The sequence below is a fragment of the Perca flavescens genome, chromosome 4, assembly GCF_004354835.1.
Source record: "Perca flavescens isolate YP-PL-M2 chromosome 4, PFLA_1.0, whole genome shotgun sequence".
Lineage (NCBI taxonomy): Eukaryota > Metazoa > Chordata > Actinopteri > Perciformes > Percidae > Perca > Perca flavescens.
This window is the reverse complement of record NC_041334.1, coordinates 9,763,165-9,785,879: the sequence shown is the minus strand read 5'-3', so window position 1 is coordinate 9,785,879 and position 22,715 is coordinate 9,763,165. Positions and strand designations below refer to the sequence as shown.

General features: G+C 44.0%; 1 protein-coding gene and 1 long non-coding RNA gene across 6 annotated transcripts in view; one reads left to right on the top strand and one right to left on the bottom strand.

Moving 5' to 3' along the window:
* ripor3 (RIPOR family member 3) overlaps positions 1-11,395 on the top strand; it is a 78,874-nt gene extending 67,479 nt beyond the window's left edge. For all 4 annotated transcript variants that reach the window (XM_028574883.1, XM_028574880.1, XM_028574879.1 and 1 more), the window contains 6 exons: positions 455-619; positions 918-1,082; positions 8,326-8,528; positions 10,423-10,506; positions 10,677-10,767; positions 10,864-11,395. In XM_028574883.1, coding sequence (XP_028430684.1) covers positions 455-619; positions 918-1,082; positions 8,326-8,528; positions 10,423-10,506; positions 10,677-10,767; positions 10,864-10,964 — 809 coding nt within the window. In that variant the 3' untranslated portion in view covers positions 10,965-11,395. The remainder of the gene's footprint in view (positions 1-454; positions 620-917; positions 1,083-8,325; positions 8,529-10,422; positions 10,507-10,676; positions 10,768-10,863) is intronic.
* The window catches only part of LOC114553623 (uncharacterized), a 36,885-nt gene that overhangs the window by 10,004 nt on the left and 4,166 nt on the right, over positions 1-22,715 (bottom strand). The gene's annotated exons all lie outside the window — the stretch shown is intronic.

Sequence of the window (22,715 nt, the reverse complement as noted above, 5' to 3'; positions counted from 1 at the left end):
CATAGACTTCAATGGCAGCAGCTCACTAGCTTTTCGCGGGCGCTGCAAACATTTCCATGGTTACAGCAAGCTCCACCAATCAGAGACGTTGCTCTAACACTTATTATTGTGGGTAGTGTAGTATTTCTCCAGAAGATCACGAATAAAACCTGTTGATTTCGTTTCACAATCTCATAGCGCGTAATAAGTCTACCTTGGGCGGTTTAGGCATTATGGCTGATAATCAAACTCCTGATGGAGAAAATGAATGGGATTTTAACTTTCGGGAACCACACTGTTGAGCTCTATTTGGGTTAAACCTTAACCCAAATCTTTGATGTACTGTACATGTAGGTATGAAGAACTACCATGTTCGGTACGTGTACGCTCTTGTTCTGGTTCTCACGCATGGGTAAATAAAAAGGTCAACATAACAATTTCATTCTCCTCTTCGTCCTCCTCTCTTCACCTTCAGTCCTCCCTAAGGCCCAGAGAACGAGGGATGTGCTGTTGTTCTGGGAGGAGTGTATGAACGACAGCAGCTCTCCTTTCTGTGGCCTCTCCGACAGTTTCTTTAGGACGTTAAAGAAACGTTACACCCACAAGGTGAAGGCCAAGCAGCCCGGCCAGTCAGAAAAAGGTACTCTACCACCTACGCACTTCACACCACCTTTCCTACACATATTGTTGAATTAACTATGCTTATTTCGTGATAAGCTTTGCAGTACAGTTTTACTGAGGTTTTAAGTCGAGAGTCTCCCATGTGCCGAGAGAGGAAATACTATTTCAGAAAATTCGGAATACTAAAGGCAGTGCTGAGGCAGTAATGGATGTTTGCTCCTGCACACTGATAAAACTCTGCACTGACTGCCTCAGTCACAAGCAGTGTTTTCACCTGCTGACTGCGCTGAAACACTCTCTTTGTCCCTCCTCTGCAGTGTTTTCTCAGCTCCTGCAGCAGGTCCAGACGGCCTGTCGGATGGTGCCCAGCCTTCGGCCCGTCTGTAGCCCAGAGAGAGTCACCCTCTTCCAGCTGTCAGTGTATCTGAATCGCTGGAGCATCCGGGAGCTGGGAGAACACATCTCACGCCTCTCCAAAGAAGGTATATCTGTCGTTTTTCAACTTCTACATAGATATATATCTGAAGAAATTTGTTTTAAACCATCATACAGCTCTTCGCTTCACTGGAACTATTTCTTTTGTGGATTTTTGTTTTTGTTTTTTCATTTTAAATGCTAGGAGGTAGAGCTGGGCAATATATCGATATTATATCGTGATATGAGACTAGATATCGTCTTAGATTTTGGATATCGTTATATCGTAATATGGCATAAGTGGTGTCTTTTCCTGGTTTTAAAGGCTGCAGTACAGTAAAGTTAGGCTATGTCATTTTCTGAACTTACCAGACTGTTGTAACTGTTCTATTATTTGCCTTTACCCACTAAGTCATTATATCCACATTCCTGATGATTATTTATCAAAGATCTCATTGTGTAAATATTTTGTGAAAGCACCAATAGTCAACACTACAATATTGTTGCGGTATCGATATCCAGGTATTTAGTCAAAAATATCGTGATATTTGATTTTCTCCATATCGCCCAGCCCTACTAGGAGGTCAGTTTATCAGTTCAATTTTCTAAGCACAAACGGACATTTGGAAACACTGAAAAATTGGTTCCAATATCCAATAAAAAAATTTTACGCCTTGACAAATTAAAAAATTGGATCTTTAAACCCCACTCGAAACCATCAGTTGCAAGCACCTTTGACCACCCCTCCAGTCCATATGCAGTTAATGACCTGCATATTCTGCAAAGTAGAGGAAGAGAATACTCGAAACCGAATAGCAACGTGGATTTCAGTGCTACTTAAATGCCTGCGCTTCTCTCTGATGCTCCTAAACGGACGTTAGAGGGAACCAAAACATCGCTGCACGGGACGCTAGTTAACACTACACCTGATAGCAGGTAACGTTAGCCTACCGTTAGCTAGCAGCTGGAGTAAACACGGTTAAAATGCTAACAGCTAAACGGTGTAAAAGTTTGTCTATATTTCACTGGAGAGGATTCCAACAGGGGGACGTACAACAGTCTGCTGCTGCCGTTGTCTGAAAAACACACAACAATGTTGCGTTCACTTCAAACTCGCCTCGCCAGCCTTGTGCTACGTTTAATGTTATTGCAAAATACCCTTTTCCCATTCAGTGGTTGTTTTTGTCGTTTAACAGGAATTTACTGGTGAAAGAAGGAAGAGGCTTGATATTTATATAACTTTATATAATTTATTTTTATAGAACTATTTGACTGAAATGGTTATCAGAAATAATCTCAGAAATAATTTATTTAAAAAAAAAAAAAAAAGACTAAAACTTGACTAAGATGGAGTTCTTTTTTGACTAAAACTAGACTAAAAGGAAGAGACTTTTAGTCGACTAAAGCTTGATTAAAACTTGACTAACAAAAAAAAGATATGTGAATGACTAAACATGACTAAAACTAACAAGGACATTTGGCACAAGACTAAATTAAAAATAGGTGACAAAATTAACACTAGCCAGAGCTCACAGGTACGGAGTACCGGCACTTCTGGGTTTTTGTCTACATGAGTACCGTTACTTCTTACAGAGTACCGCCACCTCTGGTGGTGAGTATGTACGCACCCCTTAACAGCTGCGTAACTGCGTCTCTCACATAGCAGCTTAACGCTGAGAAACAGAGCTGACAAAGTCCTTGGTAACATAGCAGTGGATAAACATATTATTGTAACCCTGATCGCTGGAATACGCTACTATGCCAGCGCCCTACACAGGACCACCTGGGATCCAATGTGCAGCCCACGGCATTATCACCTAATTCTGCACACCAGACCAGCTGAAAGCTGCGGCGTTATATGGCGAATTCAGCTGAGGCAAGGGTTGCGTTTGTGCCAGAAAAAACATTTTGACAAGAGGCTTGTAAAAGAAGTAAAGATTGCGCGCAGCAGGACAACAGACTTCTGCCTCTTGTCACCGGGGGTGGTAGCCAGACGCCGACTGCTTGAGTGACACACGAGCGCACTCCAAACCTCTTTCAATTAATCTTCTCCACCCCTGCACCACTTATGCAATAAGAGTTAGGCCTACTCTTTTAATGTCTGTGTCTTAATCACTTGCATGTTTTCATACAAAAGGAGCTTTACATACATTATCACAGCTGAATATTTCATCACTGTAGTGTTAGAGCCCACATTTTATGTAGTATTGTGGTCATTTACATTAAAAAAAGGTTGTGATTCTAATTCTAGTTCTTCAAGTAACTTGTGGCACACCACAGTCAACTTTAAATCAAATAAAACTATTATAATAATAATGATAATAATAATAATAATAATGTAATTTCCCACAAAATAGTGGCTAGTGAAAATGCTGCGTGGCTAACTTTGGAAGAAAAAAAAAAAAAAATAGTGAGCAAAACGGTTAATGTCAAGCCCTGAATGTATTTAATGAAATGCATACAAAAACACATTTCAAGTAATTTTCACTAAGACACGCGTATAAATAAATATAAATATATCCAAGACCTTTTTTGGGGGCCAATTCAGGCACTGCAGTATACAACATCACTTCTTTTTTTTCCCAGACCGGCCCCACTCACTTCAAAGTAATAAGTTACAAAAGCGCAGAGAAAAAAAAAAGAAATACTAATGTAAAATAACCCAAACTTTTCTAATGTTGTTAGAGAACAGTGTGTTCATGTACAGGGCTCCCGACTAACTTTTTGCCTTGGTCGCACTGGTACGCCTAACTTTTTTTATTTAGGTGCACCAGCACAAAATTTAGGTGCACCCAAATTTTTCCTTGCGTTGGCATTAACGCCACAATTTTAAGGTCACCTTTTTAATCACACTCCATATATATTCATATATATATATATATATGATTATGTCAATTATTTTAAACAAGAATAAGGAGTTGATAAAAAAATCTTTAATTTGAAGCACAATACTGTACTCAAAGTCTTATAGTGGGTCCCCCCCTTGCTGTCAAATGCCCCTCAGATGGCCAACACCTCTAATTTGGCCTTCTTCCCCTTTTGGCCTTGGCTAAACCAGCTTACCACACTCCCTAGCATCAAAATTCTCCCATCATTTAGTTGTGCTGGTTAAGGTAAGGGGCTAGGGAATGCATTATGTCAATGACGGGTCCCCACAAAAATAGTGCCACAAACCTGTGTGTGTGTGTGTGTGTGTGTGTGTCCCTGCCGGTATCTGTTTTGTATTCGAAGAATGGTGGTATGCCTTTATAGTTCTACTAGAAAGCTTGAGAACGTTCCAGAAAATCCAGCTTGCTCAAGGCATCTGGACCACCTGTCAACATTACTGCCAAAAGAACGGTCTCACCAAACAAACTGGCCGTGTATCCGTTTGTGTGTGTGTGTGTGTGTGTGTGTGTTGCCGCACACGCTCTCCTTTAAAGGATCAATAACGTTTCAACAATCACATCATCATTCATTAGACATGAACACACATAAACACATCCTTCCTTCCTTCCTCCTCCACCTCCCCTCTCCTTCATGTGGCTCCAGTATGTTAATGTCTGCTGTTTATTAAATAGCTAAATTTGGTTTGCACAGCACAACACACATACAACTGCTAAAACATTGTGTTTTTGTGCTTAATTCAATCTGGAACAAATAAAGTCTGAAATTAATCTTGGCATTTGTTTTAACTCACTTTAAACACCAGGCAGGTGGAGTTTACAGCCCTGGTAAGACAAAGAATGCCAGACAGATTAGATCCGATTTAATTTGCTTTTCTGAGATGTAAAAAAAATAAATAAAAGTCCTAGTACATTAAAAAAAAACGTATAAAAGCTGTTAATAGGCTGCACAGCCAGAATTCTTCCTCGGCAAAATAAGTGTGAGTAGAAATGTTAATGTGAATGATTAAGTCAGAGTAACAGTTTACCCTTAGTATTTATTTTAACGCAATTGCATTTGTGAGGATTTTTAGTTGTCTTATGTTAAATAAAACTTAAAACAAGCCTGTTCTGACGTGTTTGATTTGATATAAAAAGAAAAGCTCACAAAAGTAAAAAGATATGCAATTCCTAAACCTTGACCTGTTTCCAACATCAAGAATAAACTCCAAACCTCAGCTTTTGAGCACTCACTGACGAGTCGTCCTCAAAGTGCTCAAAACAAAATGGAAATTTGAAACTGGGCAAATGTCCATCCATCCATCTTCGTCCGCTTATCTGGTGTCGGGTCGCGGGGGGAGCAGCTCCAGCAAGGGACCCCGAACTTCCCTTTCCCGAGCAACATTAACCAGCTCCGACTGGGGGATCCCGAGGCGTTCCCAGGCCAGGTTGGAGATATAATCCCTCCACCTAGTCCTGGGTCTTTACCCGAGGCCTCCTCCCAGCTGGACGTGCCTGGAACACCTCCCTAGGGAGGCGCCCAGGGGGCATCCTTACCAGATGCCCGAACCACCTCAACTGGCTCCTTTCGACGCCAAGGAGCAGCGGCTCTACTCCGAGCTCCTCACGGATGACTGAGCTTCTCACCCTATCTCTAAGGGAGACGCCAGCCACCCTCCTGAGGAAACCCATTTCGGACGCTTGTACCCTGGATCTCGTTCTTTCGGTCATGACCCAGCCTTCATGACCATAGGTGAGGGTAGGAATGAAAACTGACCGGTAGATCGAGAGCTTTGCCTTCTGGCTCAGCTCTCTTTTCGTCACAACGGTGCGATAGATTAATGTAATACCGCACCCGCTGCGCCGATTCTCCAACCAATCTCCCGCTCCATTGTCCCCTCACTCGCGAACAAAACCCCAAGGTACTTGAACTCCTTCACTTGGGGTAAGGACTCATTCCCTACCTGGAGAAGGCATTCCATCGGTTTCCTGCTGAGAACCATGGCCTCCGATTTAGAGGTGCTGATCCTCATCCCAACCGCTTCACACTCGGCTGCGAACCGATCCAGTGAGTGCTGAAGGTCACAAGCTGATGATGCCATCAGGACCACATCATCTGCAAAGAGCAGCAATGAGATCCCCCAGCCCACCGAACTGCAACCCCTCCCCCGACTACGCCTCGATATCCTGTCCATAAATATTACAAACAGGATTGGTGACAAAGCGCAGCCCTGGCGGAGGCCAACCCTCACCTGAAACGAGTCCGACTTACTGCCAAGAACCCGGACACAGCTCTCACTTTGGTCGTACAGAGATTGGATGGCCCTGAGTAGAGACCCCCTCACCCCATACTCCCGCAGCACCTCCCACAGTATCTCCCGGGGGACCCGGTCATACGCCTTCTCCAAATCCACAAAACACATGTAGACCGGTTGGGCATACTCCCAGGCTCCCTCCAGGATCCTTGCAAGAGTGAAGAGCTGGTCCGTTGTTCCACGACCAGGACGGAATCCGCATTGTTCCTCCTCAACCCGAGGTTCGACTATCGGCCGAACCCTCCTTTCCAGCACCTTGGAGTAGACTTTACCAGGGAGGCTGAGAAGTGCGATACCCCTGTAATTGGCACACACCCTCTGGTCCCCCTTTTTAAAAAGGGGAACCACCACCCCAGTCTGCCACTCCTTTGGCACTGTTCCAGACTTCCACGCAATGTTGAAGAGTCGTGCCAACCAGGACAGCCCCTCCACACCCAGAGCCTTGAGCATTTCTGGACGGATCTCATCAATCCCAGGGGCTTTGCCACTGTGGAGTTGTTTGACTACATCAGTGACTTCCGCCTGGGAAATCGACGACAATCCCCCGTTATCCTCCAGCTCTGCCTCTAACATAGAGGGCGTATTAGTCGGATTCAGGAGTTCCTCAAAGTGCTCCTTCCACCGCCCTATTACCTCCTCAGTTGAGGTCAACAGTGTCCCATCCTTACTGTACACAGCTTGGATGGTTCCCCGCTTCCCCCTCCTGAGATGGCGAACAGTTTTCCAGAAGCACTTTGGTGCCGACCGAAAGTCCTTCTCCAAACTTCTCCCACACCCGCTGCTTTGCCTCTTTCACGGCAGAGGCTGCAGCCCTTTGGGCCCTTTGGTACCCTGCAACTGCCTCCGGAGTCCTCTGGGATAACATATCCCGGAAAGACTCCTTCTTCAGTCGGACGGCTTCCCTGACCACCGGTGTCCACCACGGTGTTCGTGGGTTACCGCCCCTTGAGGCACCTAAGACCCTAAGACCACAGCTCCTCGCCGCAGCTTCAGCAATGGAAACTTTGAACATTGTCCACTCGGGTTCAATGCCCCCAGCCTCCACAGGGATGCACGAAAAGCTCCGCCGGAGGTGCGAGTTGAAAGTCTGTCGGACAGGGGCCTCCTCCAGACGTTCCCAATTTACCCGCACTACACGTTTGGGCTTACCAGGTCTGTCCAGAGTCTTCCCCACCCCTGACCCAACTCACCACCAGATGGTGATCGGTTGACAGCTCTGCCCCTCTCTTCACCCGAGTGTCCAAAACATACGGCCTCAGATCAGATGAAACGATTATAAAATCGATCATTGACCTTCGGCCTAGGGTGCTCTGGTACCAGGTACACTTATGAGCATCCCAATGTTCGAACATGGTGTTCGTTATAGACAATCCATGACTAGCACAGAAGTCCAACAACAAACAACCACTCTGGTTTAGATCAGGGAGGCCGTTCCTCTCAATCACGCCTCTCCAGGTGTCTCCATCATTTCCCACGTGCGCGTTGAAGTCCCCCAGCAGAACAATGGAGTCCCCCACTGGAGCCCCATGCAGGACTCCAGTCAAGGTCTCCAAGAAGGCCGAATACTCCGAACTCCTGTTTGGTGCATATGCACAAACAACAGTCAGAGTTTTCCCCCCCACAACCCGCAGGCGTAGGGAGGCGAGCATCCACCGGGGTAAACTCCAACATAGCGGCGCTCAGCCGGGGGCTTGTGAGTATCCCCACACCCGCCCGGCGCCTCACACCCTGGGCAACTCCGGAGAAGAAAAGAGTCCAACCCCTATCCAAGAGTACGGTTCCAGAACCGAGACTATGCGTAGAGGTAAGCCCCACCAGATCTAACTGGTAGCGCTCCACCTCCCGCACCAGTTCCGGCTCCTTCCCCCACAGAGAGGTGACGTGCCACGTCCCCAGAGCCAGCGTCTGCTGCCCGGGTCTGGTCCGTCGAGGCCCCTGACCTTCACTGCCACCCATGTGGCAGCGCACCCGACCCCAGCGGTTCCTCCCACAGGTGGTGGGCCATGGGGCAAATGTCATCTCCTTAAAAAAAATAAAAATAAAAAATTATTTTTGATTGAAAGCGCCGGTACAGCTATTAAACAAACTTTGTGATTCGCTATTCATTCATTGTGGTCTCTAATCTGTTTCAGAGTACATCCTGTCAGCCCTGAGGAGCCCCAAAAGGAGGCGGGCTTTAAATAAGATGAGGGGGCGGTGCGTGGCGGAGCTCCTCCCGCTGAGATGCACGCTGCAGACCCTGGCCGCCCTGCAGCTCGACTCCAACCACAAAGTCTGCAAAGCTGCGGCCAACTGTCTCAGCAGAGCTGCAGGCTGCAAGGCTTTCAGGAGCAAGGTACGGCAAACATTCCCGACTGAGCTCACGAAATGCCGTATGTATGACACGCCAATTCGTATTCCATTATTGACTTACATTGCCTTGCGATTGCGTGTCAATTTATGCCGTAGCGAGGAGTATGAAAGGGCGAGTGGCGGATGGGTCAAACACCGGACTTTTACCCAGGAGAGCGGGGATCGTGTCCCACGTTTCACGTTTCCTAGAGTCAACAGTCGCCTTCTTCTTTTACTAAACCCAACCCCGCGTGTCACGTTTCCTAAACTCAACCGTTCGCCGTGGTGCTAATTCGCCGTGGTGCTAATTCCTCGAGCAGTCTTTCCTGCTCCATCTCTGTGTCGCTTTTACACTGTTGCCTCTGTCAACCAATAGTGTATGATCCCAAAATGGTGGGCAGGCTCACACACCTCCCAAATCGTCACGTGACAGCAAGCTACCATGACGTGTGTCCTCAATGTCAATATGGCCTAGGTAGAGGGAGATGCAACGCTATGGACCAATCACATTTGTTGTTTTCTGCGTTGCCGCTACGTGTAGTTTCATTTTTTGAGAGGTGCATGTCAGGCTACGGCGTAGGGTCCGTAACTCCACATACCTGCGTACGTAGCTACAGCGTAGATTTAGCGCAGAAGCATAAATCACACTTTATACTTGATATATCGATTCAAAGATCCACGATCCAATATTATCCATGCAAAGTGAAAATATCGATACATCGTCTGTAAGATTCCCACTTTATATTTATTCTTTTTATCAAAAAGAAGTTTGTTTTTTTAAATGCCTGGAGGAGCTCAGTTATAAAACTGAAATCATTTTGTTTCTTTTTTAAGTTTATTTAATGTAACTGTGGTAAATTGGCATATGATATTGTCTCATATCGGTCGCAGGTTCTTGAAATGAAATCATACCGTCACAGACTTTAAAATATTAGCAAATATCGTATCGTATTGTTGTCCAAAGAATCAATATAATATTGTATAGTGATAAAACTTATGATTCACACCCCTAAGCATTACTTACACCGAAATGCTGCTTACCAGATAAACTGGTAAGTCGGAATTTCCAAGTTCCAAGTTGGAAATGTCAACTGGAAAGCCCCCTGAACTCAGATTTCCCACTCGGAAAGTTGGGGTAACCTCACAACCCAACATCCACTTCACTCTGAGCCTCAATAGTGTTGACAGATGTATGAATATACTGTTTTTAGCACTTCTGTCTTATTTGTGTCTCATTAAATCAGCCGTACACACAGTACTGTCCATCTTCTGTGGACACGTTCCTACGGTGTTTGCACGTGCAAAACACCACATAATGCATTGTTATCAACTGGTATTGCCAACAATAGCTAACCTGGCTAGAGTCCCCCAACCCACATTTTTCTGGAACGATCAACTCGGGTGTGACATCATTCCCAGTTCCCGCCCTCCGAGGTAAACGGAACGCAGTAAGACAGTCATGCTTTGTGATGGTTTAAGCTACATACTAATGCTGGCTGCATGCTCAAAATGAAAATGTTAACATGCTGATGTTAAGCAGTAGCCTGACGAGCCAGACCCACATCAAGATCATGATGTTCAAATTACATTTGCTGCCGCTAGGGTGCGTCTAGATTTCTTAGGCTAGTTAAGCAGGTATAATGTTGACAATCGTAATTTTGATTGGTAGAACGCTAACACTAGCCACAAACTAGAGAGGTTTATGCCTCGACACAGAGGTCCAGGGTTCCAATCCGACCTGTGACGATTTCCTGCATGTCTCCCCCCCTCTCTCACCTAGCTGTCCTATCAAATAAAGGCGGAAAAGCCCCCAAAAAAAAAAAAAAAAAACGGGGTAACTACACTAAAAAACCAAATCATTTCTCATTTATTTCCTCTGTTATTTCCTTCTCCTCCAGGCGGTAGTTTACTACACAGAGAGTTTGAAAAGCACTGATGTTCAGATCCAACAAGGCTCTTGTCTGGCTCTTAAATGCCTCAAGGTGAGCAACACACATTACACAAACTCTTAGCAAAAACAGCAACACTCACAGAAATACAATTTTCTGGTACGTTATTAACTGTAGCGTGTGTGTGTGTGTGTGTGTGTGTGTGTGTGTGTGTGTGTGTGTGTGTGTGTGTGTGTGTGTGTGTGTGTGTGTGCGTGCGCCAGGCGACAGAGAGTGTGGACCACATAGCAGATTTGTGGAGATCAGCGGATGAAGATCTATGCAGCGCTGCCAGAGAAACTGTCCTCTCTTTTGGTACAAACATGAATTATTTTTTCTTTCAGTAGTTCATTCATTTGTATTTCATCATTTTTTTATTTTTTATTTTACTTTCTATATGTCCATCTGCAGGTAAAAAAGGGTACCTGGCCTTCCAGAGGATGGACCAGCTGTACACCGAGATGCAGGAGGAGGCTTACCAGAACCAAGAGACTGAGATTACTTTTCTATAGGAAACAAGTTAGGACCTAAAATAGGTCTTTTTTCTGATGGGATCCGACATAAAAAAAAAAAAAAAAAAGTCTTAATAATCCTGACTGTCAGGGTGAGAGACTAAATTTAAACAAAGTTTGTGTCTGAGTTGGATACATTTTTGGAGTCTGCCCTGATGGGGGATGCCAGGATGAGGAATCATGCGTTCTGATTTCTTTTTAAAGCCCATGTTGCAGGGTTTATTTTCTAACGATTTTTTGCAATTTGCTTGTTGGTAATAAACATTTAAACTGTTACCCAACAACATCAAATACAATGGATATCACAAAACGGAATAAAATACGAAAAAGTAGTATTCTTTTACAGTGGTTTCTCCTTTCCCCCACAATGCATTGCATGACGTCACGTTGGGGAGACGACAGGCAACGGATGTGTTAGCTCGCCGAAGCTGCTTGCTGGCTATGCAACGTTAGCTAATGTCCGCTAGCATACGTACAGGCTAACTATAGCCAGTTACCTTTGTGTGTAACTAACAAAAAACATTTTGTGGGAGCGAAGTTTTAACGTGTCATTCAATAAAGTTATGGTACAAAAGGAGCACTAACGCCACAAGTCTTATGTTGACAATGTGGACGCAGATATAGGAAACTCCGAAGGCAGCTGTAATATTTACCTAGCCGGCTATGCTAACGCTGTTGCGCTAACGTTAGCAAAACGTCGGCGTAGCGTTAGCTAGCTGTCTAAACTTGTGAAAAGCTGAACAGCATCCCAATCCAAGTAATAAATAAACACCAGGAAAATATGTTGTTACTGGAGCTAGTAGGCTACCATCAAAACGTGAGATATCTAATCATGATATCAATCATATCTATGTGTTTACAACCATCGGGGGATTTCACAGGTGGGACTGGCAAGTTAGCACATAGCTAGCATGATGCCTTGTATTTTCTAGATCTAGATAAGTTTACCGGTACTTAGCTGAACTAACGACATGATCACTGTCACTAGATATAAATAAAACATTGACTTTCACTTGGTGCTGTTCACGGACAGTAAAAAACCCTCTTCCTCATCCCAGTCAGTCACCATAGTTCTAGTAGGCTGATACACGTCTCCCCAACGTTACGTCATCACCGAATTGCGGGGGGGAAAAAAAACACTAATACCAAAAACGACAAAAACCTGACAAAAACTGGCCTTTAACACTATTTGGAGACATTTTTAACAATGATATACATATATTGAGTGCTATATGTACCTATTAATCAACAGTGGTGGTTAACCTGCAACATGGGCTTTAAGAAATCTGTGGTACCTTCATGACAAAATACCAAAGGCAAGGGGAGTGCTGAGGAAGATCTAAAGATGGTGACTAGCTTTCTCTGGACGGAACAAAAGTCTACAAATCTACCTATGTACTGGTTACCTATGTTTTTTTTTTTAAACTAAGTTGTACTTACTTTCCTTATTTTCATCAGCGCTTGAATGCTTAGTAGGAGGAACATAAAATAGCTGCTGAAATCTTTTTTTACAAAAACAGGAGCTGTGTGCTATTCAGGGACGCCAGAGGATTATAGTAAAAACAGCTCTGGGAGGCAGCCAAACAGCATCTAAGAGATTTTGCTCTGCTCTACTAAATCCGTTCTAGAGTGGCAAAATGTACTAAATTTGTCAGTGAGTTTCCTGCTTTGCAGACGATCGGGAGTGCAGCCGCTGGATGTTATGGGCTGATGAAAGTGTGTTGTCATTTGGGATACATGCGTGCACTGACTTAGCCTGAAGAAGGGGACAATCCAGAGACTGTGCACTCAGGCAATGCGGCCAAAAACCGTACGCAGTACAACCAGTCCTAGAACTGCTTGATAAAGAATAGTGACACTTTTTAATCAGGATGCAAAACGTGCTTAGGCTAACTGATCCATGATTCATGATGATTTATTGCATAAATTGTAGATGTGTCATGAACAGTGAACATGCAATTTGTATCATATTGTATGTTTAATGTAAAGCACTTTGTAGGTTTTTTTTGTTTTGTTTTTTTAATCTGTGAGAAGCGCTATATAAATACGTTTTACTTACACAAAGAAATCTGCAGATTCATTTTTTTTATTTACAGTGTAACGGTGATCCTGAATGAAAATCAGCGGAATTGAGTTTTTCTGCTTGGGGCGGAGATTTGTTAAAGTGAGATTTTAGTTAAAAAAAAAATTCTAATAATAATTCCGTAATAATTTACAGAGGGCCTGTACTACGAAGCAAGAACAACATGCCCTGGATCTCTTTCAGTTACCCGGCTTCACCTAACCTAACAACCACGGTCCCGCATTATCTGTAGCTATCGCGACGGTGGTTATCAACTAGTTCAGTCAACTCAGGGTTTCCCAATCCAGCGGCGCGCGCGTTCACATGAAGAGGCGGCATTTGCACAGCACGACCAATCGCAAACATCTACCAGAGCCGCATGTTTGATATAAGAAGAGCGAACTATAATTCTACATAAATATGAAGGACACCGACTCGGTTTTGGAGGCAAAACGCAATACAGTCGCTGCTCCAGAAACCAGGGCTCTAGAGTGCCACCAATTAGGTCGCAAATGCGACCAAAATTTGTAAGGGTGCGACTAAGATTTTTCCCAGGTCGCACCGGGGCACCTAACGTCCTCACATCCGCTGCCTCTCCACGAACGAAGCAATGTCGTTTATATGGATATGGTTTAATGTTACGTTACATGACCCATTCCTTCTGTAAAGCCGTGCCTGTGTTTGGATCTCTCCTCTGCGCAGCCCCCCCCCCCATTCACTCACACACGGGCCGGCTCACCTGCAACATGGAGAGACAGCGCCGCCGGTCCACATGCTGACATTCGTCTACAGTATTAATTGTTATTAACACAGCTGTATATCAAGAATGAGAGGGAAACCTGTATTGGTACCAGTGTTTCCGCTGGTAACCCCGTTATTGCGGCCGCCATGGCGAAAAAAACACAGAAGAAGTTATTAAATGCAACTAACTTCAGTTCGTTGAGTGATAGCGTGTGAGACGGAGCCTGCTGGACCTGGGCGAGAGATGTGACCCATGGCCACATTATCATAGTTCATAAAAATGCAGCGCAGTGACGATACAGACATTTCATAGCCTTACACAAGACATGTGTAACGCCGCTGACCCGCATTCGACCCGTGCTGGACCCGTTCATAATGAGTCAGCCGTCACTCTGTGAGTAGAATACGCTTCAGTCAATCACACTCCCCCCTCTCTCCCTATATGAGCTACAGGGCTATCCGGGTCTGTTATTGAAAACAAGTGAAGGAGTTTTCTCAGAGATAGATATATATATATTTATTTATTTATTTATTTATTTTTTTATATATCCCAGGCTATTTATTTCAGATAATTTACATGTGTTGCAGCTGTATATTTTCAAATTGGGAAGGAAACCCTGCCTTTGCATTTTATTTTAATCACAATCTGTTTTAATAAAAGAGCTTGTGAAAAGTGGCTTTGACTTAAAACTGAACATTTAGCCCACTTTGTAAAAAATATATATTAGAGATAGATATATATTGTGTATCGCCATTCAGCCGAAAAATACAGAGATATGATTTTTAGTCCTGGACTAGTGGAAGATCTGATAAGAATCAGTGTGGAGGGGCCCAGCTTGGAGAATTTTGATGCTAGGGAGTGTGGCAAGCTGGTTTAGCCAAGGCCAAAAGGGGAAGAAGGCCAAATTACAGGTGTTGGCCATCTGAGGGGCATTTGACAGCAAGGGGGGACCCGCTATAAGACTTATATATATATATATATATATATATATATATATATATATATATATATATATATATATATATATATATATATATATATGAATGTATATGGAGTGTGATTAAAAAGGTGACCTTGAAATTGTGGCGTTAATGCCGACGCAAGGAAAAATTTGGGTGCACCTAAATTTTGTGCTGGTGCACCTAAATAAAAAAAGTTAGGTGCACCAGTACGACCAAGGCAAAAAGTTAGTCGGGAGCCCTGTAAACTGTCGCTGCTTTAGCCTATTATTTCAGTTGCAACCCTGGCAGTGGTAAGCGATCATGAGAGCAAATAAAACATATAAAAACATAATTCAAACTGATGTGCGTATTGGCTCAAGAAGCCGACAAATAGCCGATATGCAATTCCCTCCCATTAAAATATATATATATATATTTCATAAAAATACCCATCAGGGAATGTTAACGGGGTTGTCGGTCTCTAAATGTTTTAACTTTTATGAGCGCACACCTCTCTCTCTCTCTCTCTCTCTCTCTCTCTCTCTCTCTCTCTGCACCGAGCTCCGGTGACGCCATTATCAACCGAGTATTGATTGGTCAGTATGCGGTGCTTTTACACCGGTTGATCTCTAATCTCCAACTTAACCTGCTCCCGACCAGGTTAGGCGTCCAGCATAAGTTACCATGGCGATTGAACCCGATAACTAATCCACCGTCGTGATACAAAAAATCCTGGGTTGAACCTGAAGTTAGCTCGCTAACGCCAAATCCTGCTTCGTAGTACAGGCCTTATGGTCATGAATTCACTCACATTCAAAAATTATCAATTCATTAATACATTCATTTATAGGATACCAAATGAGCTGGAATCCACTTACTAGATCTGCAACTAAAGGCGCTTTCACACCTGCCTGGTTTAGTTTGCTTGGATCACACTAGAGTTTGTTTGCCCCGCTGGTGCATCTGTTAAGGCAGGGGAGAACGCAGCAATCGCACTCGGGTGCGCGCCAAAAGCTGACCTGACCTGGACATGTCAGGTCGGTTAAATGTGATATAGCGGTATAATGCCAATAGTTCAATGTCTGTTGCTAACCAACCTATCCTATCCTATGCATGGTTTCTGCACAGAAGATTTTTCTCATACTCCAAAACGAATCGATTACATATACATATTATATACATATTGTTATGAAATCATTATTTAATTTATTAAAAGTTAAGAATTCAGATTTGTTTATCAGTACCATAGCAACTTAGCCTGGTTGACACCAGACCCTTCTCAGTTGTAACTGAGAGTGGGTCTGGGCAAGCTTCATTCACACCTCATTTCCAAAGGGGGCGTCACCAACGGACGCCGCTCAAATGTCTCTGGGCGCAATTGGATAGTCCTTCAACCAATCAGCGATCCGGGTGACGTAGCAGCGACCACGGCATCAACGGGTTGCTGCACTTCGGTGGCCGTCATGTTGAATGTAAACAAAAAGCTACTCGCCCTTGCTGCACTATCGTCATCGTGTAAAGCTCAACGGTTGTGATCGGGGCCTCGATTTGGAAAAAATTGGAAATGGGCTTGAATGGGCTCTTGGCCAGACTGACTTGCAGAGCAAATCTAGAATTTGCTGGAAGGTCAGGGTTTTCCCAGGCTAATGGCAACGCTACCTTCCGTTTGGATTGTCGGGTAGGAACCGTCCGTCGCCTGTCGTACGCGTTAAACTTTTTTAAAACGCATCCCGGGGGGGGGGGTTCCGCACCGCACCACACTCGTTCGCATCGGTTCGGACCCATTCGCATGCAGTCTGCAAATCTCCATGGGAAATGAATGGCTTCCTGTCGTTTCGTAGCCGTATCTACTGTAGCAATGTGAAGGCGGCGTATGGTTGGAGACAGCCGCCGGCAGAGCAGAGCGTAGTCTCGGTGGGCAGAGCAGACGTAGTAGCTGACGTTGCTCGCGAAACAACGTCGGATTATTTAAATGAAATGAGCTGGTTCGACCGTGGAGATGCAAGAAATGTGCTCTAGTCAACACAGTACCTTCTTCCTGTATTTACTTTCTTGCTCTCGTAGGGCTGGGTACCGAACGTCGATACTTTTATGGCACAGAAAAAAATCCTATCCAATATCGAAAAATTATTTATCTTCCGGTGCCAAATTTCGGTTCCAAAAGCGTCTGAGCGCGTAAGCGCAAACTCATCTGTCCTCTCTGCATATTGACACAGAGTGGAGCTCCGATCGACACAAACACACACACACACACACACACACACACACACACACACACACACACACACACACACACACACACACACACACACACACACACACACACACACACACACACACGTGCGGACGGAGTAAACTGTCTGCAGTTTTGTTGAAGTCAGAGAGTCACGGTTGGTTTCAAGTGTAGTCACAGTTATTTAAAACTCCACGCAGACAGCGTTTGCCGCGATGTGATGTTAATGGCGAGCCGAAAGCATTTGCGGTGCGGTTGACGGTACACTTCCTCTTACTAGACAAGCAGCCACAACGGTGGTTTCTCTGCCCCGATGACTGACTGACAGGCTGGGCTTGCAAGGCAAGGCACTTTTAATAATGTTACACTGAGTGAGCGGTTTCACCAGAATTTTTTAATTCTGATAACTGTTTTGATTCACAATTAAGGTGGAAAATAAAAGCTTTGTGTTTAATGTATTTTTGTTGATGTTGAAATGGATTTTAAAACATATGGTATCGAAAAAAGTATCAATTAGGAACCGGCATCGAAAGATGTGGAACGATAGCCAGCTCAATGCTCCCGCCACAGACAACCAATAAGAATAGTTAACGCTCTCGTGTGATTTGTAGTGACGCATTTTAGTACGCTTGGATTTTTCCAGGTGTGACACCAAACCAAGGGGAAATCGCTCCAAGTTTATGAACTCATCAACTGATTTGGACCAAAGCAAACAAACTACAGGTGTGAAAACGCCCTGACTGTTATTTTCATTACCAATTAATCTGCCAATTTTTTTTCCGATTTGTTTCGTCCATCAAATGTCTACAGTGTCTTGTTTTGTTTGATAATTCTGTTCAGATAATTTATGATATAAAAACAGACAAAAAATCCCCCCCCCCTTTTGAATTACACCTATATGGCTGAAGGCAACAATGTGTGTCTGTCTGGCCTCAGCTTTGCATCACCACTGAAACAGAGGCCGGTGCTGCCCTCTGCTGGCTGTGGAAGTAAACTGACGTTTGGGAAGACGGGCCCTGACCTGAGGATGCTTTCACTGCCCACAGAATACATTTGGCTGTGGTTGAACAGACCTGGGACCTCTGTGACTGGGAAATTTAGAGAATGTTTGTGAGGTCAATAAAAATGGCATGGGAAGAAGATGTTGGTCTGCTTCTCTGTGTGCAAGACAGAGAACATTTTGGAGTCAAATGAGGACTTTCTTGAAAGCTCAATGGAGGTCAACTCTGCATGATTATCAGGGAGGTTTGGGGATATAAGTAGTCTCGCTTTGCCAGACCATCCTCCAAGGCGCTGCGGAGGAGGGTCTGGCTAGTCCGCACAGAATTCCGGGATGGGAGAAAAAAAAACGTGTTCTGGTTTATTGGCATTTCTTAAAACCAATTACAATCGTCTTGGGCGGTGCTAAGCGCAGCACGGAGCCGCAGTAAAATAAGCCTCGGGAAGGAACTTGTTTTGGTGGAACATGTGTACGTTCAACAGTTGTTTTAGACGTGCGACAGAAAACTCTGATTGGACAGATAGTCTAGCTAGCTGTCTGGATTTACCCTGCAGAGATCTGAGGAGCAGTTAACCGTAGTCCTCAGAAATCCACGGGAGGTTAGAATGCCAACACAAAGAAAGCGGGAAGGAAATGGACATCGGCGAAAAGACACGCATCCGGCGGAATTTCCTGCGGCACCGGAGCAATCCCGGAAGTGGAACATCATGGATATAGACTACGGTATAAGAAATGTTTTTAATTAACTCCGTACGCTTAAAACTGATAATTCACTCCAGACAATATTCTAAGACATAACAAGCTTAAAAATCCCCAGCATACCAAATGTCCCATGTTGGGAAACTTCTGTCCAAATCCCAAACCCAAAACGGATGCTTATAATGAAGAACAGCATAGGAAGACACGGTTTGTTTTTTGTTTTGTTTTTGAGATAATCAGATGCAGATAAGGCCCAAAAATGAAACCTTGATGTTCAGGATATAAACAAGAACCAGCTCGGTCTTTAAACTGTGACCACGACCTGTTGGTTCGGCCATTTGTAAAGACAATACTGGAAAAACAATCAGGAATAGACGATCAGAAAAAACAAAACAAAAAAAAAAAATTTTTAAAAGTCATGTTTTATAGTTTTTTTTTTTTTTACCATGTTACAATTCGGAATAGATTTCACTTGGTAAAACCTCCCAGACTTAAAGACTGAACACCACTTCTTTGTGTTGGTCCAATAAAGATGGAGAATGTCTACAATCTGAATTTACACCCAGGATTGTTTGCAAAGTTGCACAGAAGGAAAAGAAAAAGAAGTAACGAAGAATGAAGAGCTAAGAGAGATTTGGAAGAAAAAAAAGAAGGAACGAAAACAGGAGGGTAGAGGAAGTCAGGAAAACATTTATAAAGACGGAATTTTACCAACACGAGTAAAAGTCTATTGGTGCTTTGAGCTAAATGTCGACATTGGCACGCTAACATGCTGATAATGGACCTTTGTCACAGCAGACATTTTTACCCCGTTTACACGTACATGTTTATTTTGAAAAAAAAACGGAGACATTTCCCTTCGTTTGTGCCCTTCGATTACACGCAAACGGAGAATTCGCCTCGGAAAATTATTATTTCTAATAACTCCGGCCAGAGTGTTGATTTTGGAAAACTTTGTTTACACGTTTGCATGTAAACTGAGACAAACAGAGGTTTAGGCAGCCGAGGAAGTGAGGAACATAAGATAGAGGAAGTGATTCATTGCTGTGGTTGCTATTTTCGGGATTCTGACTCAAGGGGGTAAGCTTCGCTTCAGAACTCGAGCCATCTATGGCGCCATTTTGTTGCTAACTGGCAATCACCTCCTGTTAGCATTCCGCTGACCGCCATTTTGGCTCCGTAGCAGACGTTTTTGTAAAAATAAGCGAACGATTGTGTCATAACCAAGTGACTTACTGTCGCATAGTAGAGGAATTACCGTATAGTACAGGAGAAGCTCGCAGGCAGTTTTCTCTCATTCTCATTCTCTCAGTTGGAGGCTGCGCAGTAAAGCTGGCCATCACCGGAAAAGTGCTTCTAATAGCCTTCACTGGTCTCCGTCCAGAGCAATGGGGTCTATTGGTCCATTATATACTGTCTATGTTCTGACTGGCCAACATGGGCTTGACCTTCTTGTTACACTGACACCTACAGGTTTGGCATGCTCTTGACGGCATAGACACGGGTACGTGTAAACGAACACTTCTCTGAAAACTGACAGCTGTGCACGATGTTATTTTTGCAAACGGAGATGTTGAAATGTCCATTTATGAAAAAAGCCGGCCACGTGTAAACGTAGCATTTGACTTGTCATAGTAGGAAAAGCACAGCTGAGATTGATAACCTTAACAATGGCTCAATTCCATCAAGTGTCCCAGTAAGCTATTTCAGGGAGTCAGCATGCACAATACCAGGGCCTCTCCTAAGAGGAATGCCGCCATCATTAATGGTTTTTAATACACCTGTGCTTTTCCTACTATGACATGTCAACATGTCTGCCGTGAAAAAGGTCTATTAGCAGGTACAGTACAGGCCAAAAGTTTGGACACACCTTCTCATTCACTGCGTTTCCTTTTTATTTTCATGACTATTTACATTGTAGATTCATATACATATGGAATTATGTACTTAACAAAAAAGTGTGAAATAACTGAAAACATGTCTTATATTTTAGATTCCTCAAAGTAGCCACCCTTTGCTTTTTTGATAGCGCTGCAAACCCTTGGTGTTCTCTCAATGAGCTTCATGAGGTAGTCACCTGAAATGGTTTTCACTTCACAGCTGTGCTTTGTCAGGGTTAAAGTGCCCAAAAAATGAAAAAAAACACTTTTTCTGGGATTTGGGGTGTTCTTTTGTGTGTCTGGTGCTTCCACACACATACAAACTTTGAAAAAAATCCATCCATGCTGTTTTGAGTGAGATACAGTTTCTGAATGTGTCCTGCCTTCAGTCTCCGGGTGTGCTGTTCAAAATCGACGTCACAGTCCGAAATGAGCCGGCTAACCACAACCGTTAGCTCGTATCGTTAGCGTTAGCATGCTAACGCTAGCATGCTATGTCGTTCTCAATAGCAAAGCACTGCTACAACACACACAAGTTCACCATAATCTACAAAACAACTACTTACATGTGCGCCCTCATTTAGAAGTCTCCCAGCTAATCCTGCCTTGTAACTGACCAAAGTTGGAGATACAGGCTCTAGAGTTAGCTAGCTGACATGCTCTACATCTGAGCTACTGAGCATGTGCGAGTGCAATCAAAGATAGTATAGAAGAAGATGAAAAGAGGTCTCACTCTGTAGCTAAAACAGAAACCAGGTAAAAAGAGGATCTGCAGCAGTGAGAGAGAGCTGTGCAGTACAACAAAAATATGGTGTTTTTTGAAAATTCAACCATGTAAACCTATTCTGGTACAACCTTAAAATACAGTTACCAACCCTGAAAATGAGCATAATATGGGCGCTTTAATTAGTGGAATTTTGTCCCTTATTAATGGGGTTGGGACCATCAGTTGTGTTGTGCAGAAGTCAGGTTGATACACAGCCGACAGCCCTATTGGACAACTGTTAGAATTCATATTATGGCAAGAACCAATCAGCTAAGTAAAGAGAAACGAGTGGCCATCATTACTTTAACAAATGAAGGTCAGTCAGTCCAGAAAATTGCGAAAACTTCGAATGTGTCCCCAAGTGCAGTCGCAAAAGCCATCAAGCGCTACAACAAAACAGACTCACTTGAGGACCGCCCAGGAAAGGAAGACCAAGAGTCACCTCTGCTGCTGAGGATAAGTTCATCCGAGTCACCAGCCTCAGAAATCGCAAGTTAACAGCAGCTCAGATTAGAGACCAGATGAATGCCACACAGAGTTCTAGCAGCAGACACATCTCTAGAACAACTGTTAAGAGGAGACTGCGCGAATCAGGCCTTCATGGTCAAGTAGCTGCTAGGAAACCACTGCTAAGGAGAGGCAACAAGCAGAAGAGATTTGTTTGGGCCAAGAAACACAAGGAATGGACATTAGACCAGTGGAAATCTGTGCTTTGGTCTGATGAGTCCAAATTTGAGATCTTTAGTTCCAACCGCCGTGTCTTTGTGCGACGCAGAAAAAGGTCAACGGATGGATTCTACATGCCTGGTTCCCACCGTGAAGCATGGAGGAGGAGGTGTGATGGTGTGGGGGTGCTTTGCTGGTGACACTGTTGGAGATTTATTCCAAATTGAAGGCATAGTGAACCAGCATGACTACCACAGCATCCTGCAGCGACATGCCATCCCATCCGGTTTGCGTTTAGTTGGACCATCATTTACTTTTCAACCGGACAATGACCCCAAACACACCTCCAGGCTGTGTAAGGGCTATTTGACCAAGAAGGAGAGTGATGGATTGCTGCGCCAGATGACCTGGCCTCCACAGTGAACCGGACCTGAACCCAATCGAGATGGTTTGGGGTGAGCTGGACCGCAGAGTGAAGGCAAAAGGGCCAACAAGTGCCAAGCATCTCTGGGAACTCCTTCAAGACTGTTGGAAAACCATTTCAGGGGACTACCTCTTGAAGCTCATCAAGAGAATGCCAAGAGTGTGCAAAGCAGTAATCAGAGCAAAGGGTGGCTACTTTGAAGAAACTAGAATATAAAACATGTTTTCAGTTATTTCACACTTTTTTGTTAAGTACATAATTCCACGTGTTCATTCATAGTTTTGATGCCTTCAGTGAGAATCTACAATGTAAATAGTCATGAAAATAAAGGAAACTAA